This window comes from Grammomys surdaster, unplaced genomic scaffold, assembly GCF_004785775.1.
Source record: "Grammomys surdaster isolate TR1022 unplaced genomic scaffold, NIH_TR_1.0 396, whole genome shotgun sequence".
NCBI lineage: Eukaryota > Metazoa > Chordata > Mammalia > Rodentia > Muridae > Grammomys > Grammomys surdaster.
Window position 1 is genome coordinate 78977 of NW_021604815.1, and position 11785 is coordinate 90761.

At 54.0% G+C, this 11785-nt stretch overlaps 1 protein-coding gene across 1 annotated transcript in view; it reads right to left on the bottom strand.

The window, feature by feature from the left end:
* Positions 1 to 11785, bottom strand: part of Megf8 (multiple EGF like domains 8) — a 48490-nt gene that overhangs the window by 4653 nt on the left and 32052 nt on the right. The window contains exons 31-40 of the mRNA XM_028781341.1: positions 9452 to 9683; positions 8199 to 8322; positions 7812 to 8025; positions 7372 to 7586; positions 4044 to 4251; positions 3722 to 3881; positions 3195 to 3387; positions 2565 to 2735; positions 2128 to 2258; positions 1584 to 1716 (exon numbers count right to left, since the gene is read on the bottom strand). Coding sequence (XP_028637174.1) covers positions 1584 to 1716; positions 2128 to 2258; positions 2565 to 2735; positions 3195 to 3387; positions 3722 to 3881; positions 4044 to 4251; positions 7372 to 7586; positions 7812 to 8025; positions 8199 to 8322; positions 9452 to 9683 — 1781 coding nt within the window. The remainder of the gene's footprint in view (positions 1 to 1583; positions 1717 to 2127; positions 2259 to 2564; positions 2736 to 3194; positions 3388 to 3721; positions 3882 to 4043; positions 4252 to 7371; positions 7587 to 7811; positions 8026 to 8198; positions 8323 to 9451; positions 9684 to 11785) is intronic.

Genomic DNA, 11785 nt, shown 5'->3' on the forward strand with positions numbered 1-11785 from the left:
CACTGAGCCACGCCCCCAGCCCCTCACTGGGGGATTCTAGGCAGGGGCTCTACCACTGAGCCACGCCCCCAGCCCCTCACTGGGGGTTTTGGGGCCAGTACTCTACCATAGTGGCATGCTTTCAGGCCCTCAATGAGCTTTGTATGTATGCATGCATGCATGTGTGTATGTGTGCCTGTGTGCAGTTTATGTGTGAGCACATTTTGTGTGTGCGCACATGCATATGCAAGTAAATTTGAAGATCCATACTTGGGTCTTCTTGAGACTATGTATCTCTGGCTGGCCAGGAAGTCAAAGAGATCCACCTGCTTCTGCCTCCCGAATGCTGGGACTAAAGGTGTGTGCCGCCATGCCTGGCAATAAACTTGGGTCTTAGTGCTTGTGTAGTAGACATGTTACTGACTGAGCTATCTGTTGGCATCCCAAGCAGGTCTTTCAATCATACATCAGTAAAGTCAAATTTCTGGTCTACGGTGAAAAGGATGGAGGTTGATAGGGTTTGTCTGGATGGGGGGGGGCTACACCTCTACCGACAAACCGTCTGTTCCTGGAAAAGAGAAGATGACGCTGAGACAGGAAGCTGTTCCCCCAGGCCTGGAGAGAGCGGCTGGGCGGGAGGAGTGGGGCAGAACAGTCAGCCAGCCTCTCTGCTTCAGAAACAGGAAATGGGCCTAAGCGGGGATCTGGGTTTGTGTTAGGTTTCATTAGATTAAGTCTTGCACCATGCAGGTCTAGTACTGACAGAATCCTCCTGCCTCAGCCTCCTAAGAATTAGGATCACAGGCTGGAGCCACAGACCTGGCTCACAAGGGGGATTTAAGCTGAAGTTTAGAACTAATGAGAACCTTCATCAGCCAGATGTCACCTGATGGGGACAGGCACATGGGACAAAAACCTCCCCAGTAGCAAAGCTGGCACAGGGAGGGCAGAGTGGGGTCACGGTGACATTTCTGACATCACTATGACTTCTTGGATGCAGCCATTCCTCCACACTGGCCCCAGAGCACACAGGTTCTCTTGGCCGTCCTGTTGCTGTCGTATTGAGACAGGGTCTCACTTAGCACAGGCAGGCATCACAATCTCTATGTGGCTTCTGATCCTCCTCCCTCCTCTGCCTCCCAAGTGCTGGGGCCACATATATGCCACCACACTCGGCATCTGCAGTGTAGGAGAGAAAGCCAGGGCTGTGTACGCACGTCAGGCGCGTGCTCCAGCAGCTGAGCCACATCCTTAGACTACTGTTTTTGAAACAGTATCCCTCTATTGCCCAGGCTGGCCTTGAACTCGGGGTCCTCCTCAGCCCCTGGAACAGCTGGCATGTACCTCAGCACCCAGACAGACCTGTTTTCAGAGTCAAAACATTTGCTTTTCCCCTAAGCTACTCTAAGGTGGGTTTCCGGCACTTGCAGCCTGCAGTCTGTGACTGTCATGGTCAGAGCCCCCTGAGGTCCTACATCTGGACTCTGGACCACTGCCCAGGGCTCAGCAAGTATAAAAGATGATCTCCATCCCAAACCAGGTTCACAGCCCTGACCTTGGTCCCGATCCCCTCATCCCAGCTCTGCCCTTTGCTCCAGACACACCTGGTACTTGTAGCAGTCTCGACGGTCACTGGGAGAGCTGCCCTGGCAGGTGCCTGTCTCTGTGTTGTTCTGACACGGGCATCCTGTTCCGTCCTGCTCGTTACAGGTGTCAGCGTGGCCATTACACTGGCACCTGAGAATGGAAGACAGTAAGATTGAATGTCCTGACCTCCAGACTCTCAGAGGTCAAGCCCACTGCCCCAGCCACGGGGTCCTTGAGTAACAATCTGCCTGGACTGTCTCCAGCTTTCTGGAGTTTCAGAAGGGCAGGCACAAAATAGGGGTGGTCTTGAGGTCTCCTTCCTCAGCAGCCTTCTGTGGACTCAGGAGCCCAGTCTCCCTCCAGGTCTCTCTGCAGCCCTTGCTGCAGCCCTCTGAGGTGGGGACCTGTCAAGTGGGCTCTGCTCACACTCCTCACCCGCTGCTTGGCCTCCAGCTTTCTTAGACTTCACTCACTTCTGTTGACAGTAGAGGGCAAGGCAAGGAGGCCTAGTTCCCAGGGTTACTCCCGGGGAGAAGGGCAGGGCCAGGCTCTTCCTCTTACTTGGTGCATTTCCCATCCAGGAGGAAGTAGCCATGGAGACAGCTCTCACATCTGTCCCCGTAGCTGTTGTTCTGGCAGTTCACACACACAGCTTCATCTTCACTCGGACCTTCTGCCACCCAGGTTTCAATCTGGCCAACAAGGGCATAGAGATACATGGGCCAGCCCTCCTCCCTCAGACACACGGTCCAGGCCCTAGCTTCCTCCCTCAGACACACGGTCCAGGCCCAGCCTCCTCCCTCAGACATAGGGATCCAGGGCTCAGCCTCTTCTATCAGGGCCAGCCTTCTCAGACACAGGGGTTGAGGCCTTACTCGCCTCCCTCAGACACAGGAGTCCAGGCCCCAGCCTCCTCCCTCAGGCCCAGCCTCCTTCTCAGACACAGGTCGAGGCCCTACCCTCCCTCAGACTCATGAGTGAAGACTTCATTCCCTCACCTCCTCTGGATCCAGTGAGTACTTCTCTGGCTCCTTTCTGGCCATTTCTAGCTCTTTCCTGGAGACGCACACATGGCTGTTCCCTCGACAGAAAGCATGGCAGGGGCGGCAGGTCCCACCACCCAAAGCCGAACCCACAAACAGTGGGAGACACTGCTCACAATGGCTACCCTGGTAACAAAGGACTGTGCTATTAAAAGGGCTGGGGAAACATGGGGCAGGGGGACACAAGGGTTGGGCACCTGGTCTGGCCCTCCCAGCTGGGCTGTGATTTAGCCCCTACCTTCACTTACCCCTAGCCCTTAAGTCCTGAGTAACAAGGCCTTCCCCACACCCACCTTCCCCAGCCATTCTGTACACAGCCCCCAGAGTCTTTTCACATCTCCCCAGAATAGGGGTCTCCCACCCCTTCCCTGCCCATGGCTTCTTGGACTGTCAATGAACCTTAAGATGCCTCAGCACGAGGGCTGGCAGCCTGGAGTCCTCCACTTAGGGCTGGGGTATGACTCAGTGGTACAGCACAGCATGCCAAACACCCTGGGTTCCATCCCCAGCTCCACCAAAATATACTTTAAAAACCAATAAAAAGCCCCTCTGGGCAGCCTGAGGGGCTCGGCAGCAGGCCCATACCTTGGTGTGGTTCCGGCATAGCAGGCAGTGATCCCGTGCGCCAACACCGGCACACTCACTGTGGCGGTTGCAGCGACACTCTGTGGAGCAGTTGCGGCCGACAAAGCCAAAGTGACAGCGACAGTGATCAGGCTCCACACAGGAGCCGTTCACACAGCCCTGGGCACACACAGGGCGGCAGACGCCAGTCACACTGCAGGGACAAGCAGTGATGAGGGCAGGAGCCCAGGCTTCACCCATCACCCCACCCTCTTTCAGTGGTCCGCTCCCCCGGAGCCTGCCCGTCCCTGCCCCCACAGTGCTCTTCTGGAGACTCATTCTTTCCTGGCTTCTCCAGCTCTCTTGTCCCCTGCAGTGTGGGTCAGCCAGCTGTCCTCCTGTCTCACAGATTGGCTCCATCACCCGTGAGCCTGGGCTCTGTGTAACACAGATGCTTGGGCTGTGTCCTTCTGCATGACTTGTGTCCTCCCGTCCTCACTGCCCTGTCTGTCTGTCCACTGTCTCCTGCCATCCCGACTGGAGCTCACTTGTCCATGGTGTAGCCCGTCTTGCAGCTGCACTCGTAGCCGTGGGGCTGGTCGTGGCAGTTCTGGGTCTCATTGCAGTCATGGTGCCCATTTGCACACTCATCCTCAGGGGGGCAAGACAGGAAGGCCCAGGATGCCCCAGGACGTCCACACGTTAGCCCTGACCCCACAGGAGACAGGGCTTTACCCGGGAGATCTCTTCACCACTGTCCCAGACACTTGCACCCTTCCCACCTCCCCTGAATCTCACCTCAGAACTGCCTCCCATTTTGTTCTCTGTGCCCCTGCCAACCACCTGCCCAGCCCTCGGAACCTCTCTCACCATCTCGGGGACCACTGAGACCACCTTCCATGCAGTGGCCACCCCCATCCTGGCCCCCCCAGGCACACCAGCCACAGTGGGGTCGTCGCAGGCACAGGGCACACTGCGTAGCCTGAGCACAGCCCAGCGAACAGCTCTCTGGCCCCCGAAGCAGCCGCCCGCAGCCTCCAGCCATACATCGCAAGGGCAGGTAGGAGGGGCTCAGGCACTGTCCAGGGAAACAAGGAAGAGAGAGAGACAGGGAAAGAAAGTTAAATACACTTCTCAGACATTTCTCCCAGGCCCCACCCTCCCTGGTTCGCTCAGGGCAGAAGCGGGGCTATCACAAGTTTTTGCAACCCAACATCAAGACTAGAATTGGATGAACCCAGCACAGTAGCTCATGCTTGCGATCTCAGAAGACGGGGTGGAGGCAAAAGGATCAAGACATGACAGCTTCCAGGGCTCAGGGTTCAGCCCTAGGAAGCCCTGCTGAACTTGACCCAAGGGAACTGGGCAACCCCAGTATTTTGGAGACAGAAACTGGAGAAAGAAGAGGTTCCAGACCAGGGCAGGTAAGATGGCTCAGAGGGTAAACGCACATGTTACTAAACTTGATGACGTGAGTTCGATCCCTGGGACCCATACGGGGGAAAACTGAACTCACTCATACAAGTCGTCCTCTGACCTCTAAACACATGCATCCCCTCCCAAAATGAATAAGTATATGCAATTAAGGAGGAGGAGGAGAGGAGGAGACGACAGAAGGAGAAGGAGGAGGAGGAAGAAGAGGAAGAAAAGGAGGAAGAGGAAGAGGAGGAAGAAGAGGAGGAGGAGGAGGAGAAAGGGGAGGAGAAGAAAAGTAGTCAAGGCCAGCCTAGGTTATACGAGTTCCAGGCTAGCCTGAGCTACAGAGGAAGACCATATTGTTAAAAGTGCTGGGTAGTGGTGGCACACGCCTTTAATCCCAGCACTTGGGAGGCAGAGGCAGGCGGATCCCTATCTATGAGTTCAAGGCCAGCCTGGTCTACAAAGTAAGTTCCAGGACAGCCAGGACTACACAGAGAAACTCTCTTGGAAGAAGGAAATGTGAGTGTGTGTGTGTGTGTGTGTGTGTGTGTGTGTATGAAATAAATAAAAAATAAATAGTTAAAAGAAACCCCCATGTCCCATAAGTCCTGTTACACCAATGTAGAGTCTCCTTTCTCTATCGGGTTCCTGTCCCTGAAAGAAGGCAGTAATGAGACAGTGAGTGTCACAAGCAGGGTCACAAGTCACAGCTTCCTCTTGTTTTTAGAAAATAATGTATTTATTCTTATTTTATGGCTTTGTATTTTACCTACATGTATGACTGAGGGTGTTGAACCCTTGATCTACAGATAGCTATGAGCCATCCCTCCAGCCAAGACACTCCTTACAACAAATCAGGCCTAGCTTTGAGACAAGCAGGCAACTTCTAACCCAGCCAGGTAGTGGAGGAGTCCTGGGTAGGGAACCAGCCTACAATTCACAAGCTATCCCTGGCTGGTTGGGACAGAGTGCTTACGGAATGAATGGGCCTTTGGGAACATACCATGGGCATAAGAGCATTTTATTTAGTGTCTGGCCTTGTGTGAAATGTAAGAGGGGTGTGATTAATCTGGGCTGGCTGCCCAAGGGCAATTAGGAAGGACAAAGCAAGTATGCAATGCTGAAGTAGACGCCTCAAGGCTGTGGCCAGAGACCTGAGTCTGCCGAGAGCTGGGCTGGCTGCGAGCAGAGCCCAGGGGCAGAGCTCAAGGAGTCCAGTGCTTTTGTGCCCTGGCCATGGGAGCAAGTTCTCATAAACTCTGCTCTCCCTGCCTGCCCCAACAGCTCAGCAGAGACTCTATGTCTCCAGGCTGTCCTGGAACTTGCGGCCCTCCTGCCTCAGCCACCTGAGCCCTAGAGTTAGACATGCACCAGATTGTGGTATCATTTTCCTGCGTTGGGATGACTGGAGGGCTAGAGAGCCAGCTCAGAGGTGAGGCGCACGCTGCTCTTGCACAGGACTCAAGTGTGGATCCCAGCACTCATGCTAGATCCTGAACGACCTCAGGTGCTGTCCACCTCATCTTTGAGTCAGTCTCTCATTGGCCTGCAAGTCACTTAGTAGGCTAGACTAGCCATCGAGTTCTAGGGCCTCGCCTGTGTCTACCTCCTTAGCACTAGGGTTACAAGTGAGTCCTGCGTACCTGGACTTTTTTTTATCACGGGTTGTGAGGATGAAATTCAGGTCTTCCTGCTTGGAGGGCAGCTGCTTGACTGAGTGAGCCATCTTCTCAGGCCCAGAGCCTGAGAGTTTGATTACAAGGTGCATAAACCAATACACCACTCATAGGCAAAGCTTCCAGCTATAGAAGTTGGCAGCCCTCTACGCTGGGATGTGCAGGAAGCACTACTGGGTCCTCTGTAATGTCACCTCTAGAATGGAAGTCCCAATGGCATGTGCCCCCTACTCTACAAGCACTGCGGTCCACTGGGTAAAGGGTGAGGGGATGGCTGACCCAGTCAGTTCCCAGTGGTTTGGTGAGCCAGCATGCAGCCACTAGGTCCTGCCTAACATCGTATGCACAAGAAATAGATACCAGTGGGAATCAGACATTCCTCGCTAGATATGACAATGACAGTGGATCTGACTTGCTTTCCACAGGGGCCGGCCAAGGTAAACGCTTTTGTCTGCCACTAGGACAACTAAATTATGCTAGGTGGACGAATTTTGGACCTTCCAGACGTGGACAACGTGGCAGGCAGTTACGTCCTAGCCACCTGTGCCTGTCAAGTACATCCACCGCCACCAGTCACATTTTCAAACACAGGCAAGGTCCTGGCCCACCCTGTTTGAACTGGGGCCTCCCAGCCCTCCTTGGCAGTGTCTTACTGGGCCCTGACATCCAGAAGGAGCATAAAGCTGTGATCATAATGGCAGGAGGAGGCATGAAAGACGGGAAGAAAAAGAGGCCAAGAGCGAGGAGAGAGGATGACGGCCCAGAGCTGGGGAGGAAGGGCAGCAGAGGATACGGGGCTGGGCAGAGGATGTCAGGCTGGGTAGAAGATGCCGGGCTGGGCAGAGGACGCCAGGCTGGGCAGAGGATGTCAGGCTGGGCAGAGGATGTCAGGGCTGGGCAGAGGATGTCAGGCTGGGCAGAGGACGCCAGGCTGGGCAGAGGATGTCGGGGCTGGGTAGAAGATGCCGGGCTGGGCAGAGGATGCCAGGCTGGGCAGAGGATCTGGGCAGAGGATGCGGGGCTGGGCAGAGGATGTCAGGCTGGGCAGAGGATGTCAGGCTGGGCAGAGGATGCCAGGCTGGGAAGCAGGACACAGGCATTACCTGCTGGAGGCTGCTGCTCCACACACAGTGCTGCCAGCCTCCATCTGCGCCCTTGGAGGCCAGGCAGGATGTGCAGTTGGGGAGGAGGTGACAGGGCGTGGGGCAGGGCAGTGGGGGAGATGACTCCACCGGCATAGGAGACACATTGAGCAGAGAATGGCTGAAGCAAGTCCAGTCATAGGTGGGCTGCACTGACAGGATACGGCGAGTTTCCCCTGGTGAGGGGCACAGGGTCAGTAACCAGTCTGCTTCCCAGACTCTCCTCCTTCAGGAGTCTAGATGCCAGCCCTTCTTCTCTAGACCCAAGAGTTTAAGCCCTAGCCCTGGCAACTCAGACTCGGTGTCTAGTCCCTGGCCTTCCTCTCTCAGCCCCCAGCTTTCTTTTGATACACAGGTGCCCAGGCCCCTAACCTCCCTAGAAAGCAAACCTCAAGGCTCACCGGTCCTCTTGAACTGCCGCGTCCACATGCACTTTCCCTCCCGTGTGCACTGCTCACAGTCAGCGGCCCCACACGCGGCCTCCGAGCAGTTCCCAGCCCAGAAGACCTCTCGCTGGTTGATTCGACAGTCATTCTCTGAGGTGCAGGACCCATTGCGCCCAATGCAGGCACCCTCTGGACAGTTGGTGCACCACTTACAACGGGGAATGGATGCCTGGTAGGGGAAGGTGGATCTGGTGGGCTCTGTGGGGCTCCGCATCCCTTCTTCCTACCCAGCCAACCACAACTGAGAAGTTCCATGGTTCCTGAGATGCAGGGGTGGGAGATGGGGGGGGGCAATAAACCAGAGTGGACACCAGTATCCCTGTCCCTCCACCCACCACTCACCTCTCCATCTCCGGGCTGCAGGGTCCGAGGATGGCGGGCCAGGCACTCACTGCAGGTCCGCAGCCTCCGACATTCCTCAGGCGAGCGAGGCATTGGGGAGCAAGGGGGCACCCCACAACCCAGCCTAGAGGACATGAGGTTAGCTCACTCACTTGCTTCTAGGACTTATGTTTTGTCTCTTGTACATGGTCCTACAGAACCCTACACCATGTCCCAAGCTGTACCTCAGGATCCTGGCTAGGCCCACCCCTTTGTCATACAAGTCCTCCTGCCATTGAGCCTGAGGCATCACCAACCGTCTCCTCCTTCCTACCCCTACCTAAAACAGTATTCCACCTCTCACACAGCAGAGGTCAAGGTCTCTCCGTGCCACCTCCTCTTGCCACTCTGCCCCCACCCCACAAGCACTCCAGGAATCTCTCTGCTCAGGTCTCCAACTTCCATGTCCCCCTGCTCCACCCCCAATCCACAGCACAGGCCGTAGTAATTCCTTGGAAATGCATGGGATTTTAGCATTTTCCAGATTTTAGAAAAACAGTGGGTACTCCTGCTATGACACACAGGCCCACAAGAGTGTGTGTGTGTGTGTGTGCATGTGAGCATGTGTGTGCATGTGTGTGTACGTGTGTGTGTAAGCATGAGTGTGTGTGTGTGTGTGTGTGTGTGTGTGTGTGTGTGTGTGTTCGTGTCAGCATCCCATAATCAAATCCATTACCCATACTGCAGGATTCATGGTGACACAGCCCACTGCCTTTCATGGGACTAACAACCTCTAAGCAGGCTACCATCATGGCACTGGGGCAGATGAATGGGTTAACCAAGGGATGACTTGGTTTCCAGAAGTGTCTGCATTCCTGCAGCTGAGGGGGCTGCAGATTTGGTCAGAGCCTGGTCCCAGCCAGGTACTGGAAGCCATTTCTGAGCTGATTCCTGCCTTTCTGGTCTCAGTGTCTTCCTGTACAGATGACACTGCAAATACCCTGGGCACAGCACTGCTTTCAATCTTTGCTGGTCTAAACTAGACTGTACATGTAGAAGCAAGTTCTAACCCAGTTCCCCGAAAAGGGGAGACACTGAGGTACAAGCAGGGTTCAGACTGGAGTATTCCCAACCACCTCCACCTCTGACGATCATTCTCTTCCCTGTGTGTGAAGTAGAACCTGACAGTAGAACCCTCTCAAGTCCAGCTCACCTCCTAAAGCCCACAGTACACAGCGTGTACTGTGCCATGGCCTGCCAGTCACTATGGTTACCTGTGAGCCTGGTCCCCAGACAGGCAAGCACCATGGCACCAGGTGCAGGCCCCAGACTGGTTACAAGCTTCAGGTGAAGGCAGCAGACGGCAGGGGTCAGGGGGCAGGGTCAAAGCCAGCAGGCGGCCCAAGGCTACTCCTCCAAATCCTCCAGAGATGTACAGATGGCTACCCACTGCTGCCACTGCATGGGCCACAGACTCCTCCATCGGAGATCCCACAAAGGCTGGACCTGAAGAAAGATGGGGTGTTCTAAGAGGTAGAAAACAGGAAACACAAAGAAGAGACCCACTGAAAGATTGGTCAGGAGGGACATCCGGCGAGGACAGAGTGAAACAGAACAGATAAAGACAGAGAAGAGAGAGAGAGACAGACAGACAGACAGACAGACAGACAGACAGGAGAATTAGACAGCAAAGACTGGGACAGAAATGCAGACAAACAGAAAAGAGAACAGGAAGAGAGGTGGGGGCTGGAGAGATGACTCAGTGGTTAAGAACATTGTTGCTCTTGGAGAGGACTGGGGTTTGGTTTCTTGCACCCACAACTATCTGTACCTCCAAGTCTAGGGGATGTGATGTCTCCTTCTTACCTCTGTGAGAACACAAGGTGCACATACATATACACAGACAAGCACTCATACACGTAAAATAAAATAAACATATCTAAAATGGTTAGGAGGAGGAAGAGAAGAGGAGAAAGAGGAGGAAGAGAAGGAAGAAGAAGAGGAGGAGGAGAGGTGGGCACGTGGCTGACTGACAGAGAGCTAAACTAACATGCACAAGCTGCACCTGTAACATCCTGAATAACAAGCCATCAAGGAAATGAAAAGAGCCAACAAAGATTCTGGAGCCGGATGGAGGTGGTGGTCACACAGCACAAAAAGCTACATGACAGTAAAAGGTCTAAATCCCACCATAATAAAAATGTATTTGTGTGTGTGTGTGTGTGTGTGTGTGTGTGTGTGTGTGTGTGTGGTGGAAACTTAGGGTTCTTTGGAGAGTCAGCTGTGTTGGATGGTGTTTTGCTGGGGCACACGTGAAGGAGTGTTTTCCTGAAGTGGACACAGGTGAAAGACTAAGGCAGACTCCTGAAGAACATTTAACCAAAGCAGACACAGGAGAGGGGATGTTCTGCTAAAGCAAGCACGTGAAAGGACGCGTGATGAAGGAGTCTTCGCTAACAACATGCATGGATTGGTCTGCCTTACATTGCGTAGTTGAGCTCCATTTGTTGGGTCACCATAGAGAGAAACACCAAAAAACTTCTGGTGGTGTGCTGCCGTTTCTTGCCACTTCCGCAGACTTGGGCTGATTGGCAGAGTGATGTCAGCTGAGACAGACACAGACACGTGCTGAGGCAAGACCCATGGAGGACACGTTTGGAGGGAGTATAAACAGGACTCGCCCGGTAGTGATGAGGCTGCGCTAGGCTTGCTTATAGAGCAAGCTGTGCAACACTTGCACCTCTCTCATCTTCCCTGATCTTCACTTCCCTGAGAGAGGCACAGCTGAGAACTCCTCCTGGTGTCCCTCCAGGTCCCTCCTGCTGACTTGTGCCCAGGTTGAGCCCTAGCTGTCTCTGCTAGGTGGTGCCAACACCACTGATTCGTGTTTGCTAGCCCAACTCCACTGAACTGTATCCACGGAGTGTTTATGAATGGATGGAGCTGCCGCTGCTGACCTCGGAACTGAACCGCTGATTTCCTGACAACACAGATGGCATTTGCTCCAAAGAACCTTTCTAAACAGGTCCACTTCCCCCGTATCCTTTCTTTTCCACTCCCTCTGGTGGGTGGTGGGCTACATGGAAGGTTAAGGCATTTAAGAACCATCATCAAGATAGGTTTGGAAAAACTTAAAGTTGCATGTGTGTGCATGCGCGTGTGCTGCTAATCATGGAAGTCAGGGCACGGTACACGCCAAGCAAGTGCGCTGCCACTTGGCTACACACACTTGGCTTTTAATTTTTAAAAGAGTAATTTCATATTACATAAATTCATGTTTATTTTTAATCAACAACAGGATGGATGTTAAAATGGCTGAGTCAGAGTAAAAGGGAATTAGGAAGGGTGAGAGAGAAAGGGAAAGGAAAAGAGAAAACACACAGAACACAGGTCCTGGACACATAAGCAGTCACTCAGTGCTTCGGGAAATGAAAGGCTAGATGAGGCCTGGGGTCATGGCTTAACAGTACAGCTCACATAGACATGCAACAGTGAGGGCTGGAACCCTTGCGCAGCAGTAGAACCCCTGTCGCAAGTCTACCAGTGAGGGAGGGGTCAATAGATAACCTGCCTAGAATCCCCCAGTGAGGGGCTGGGGGCGTGGCTCA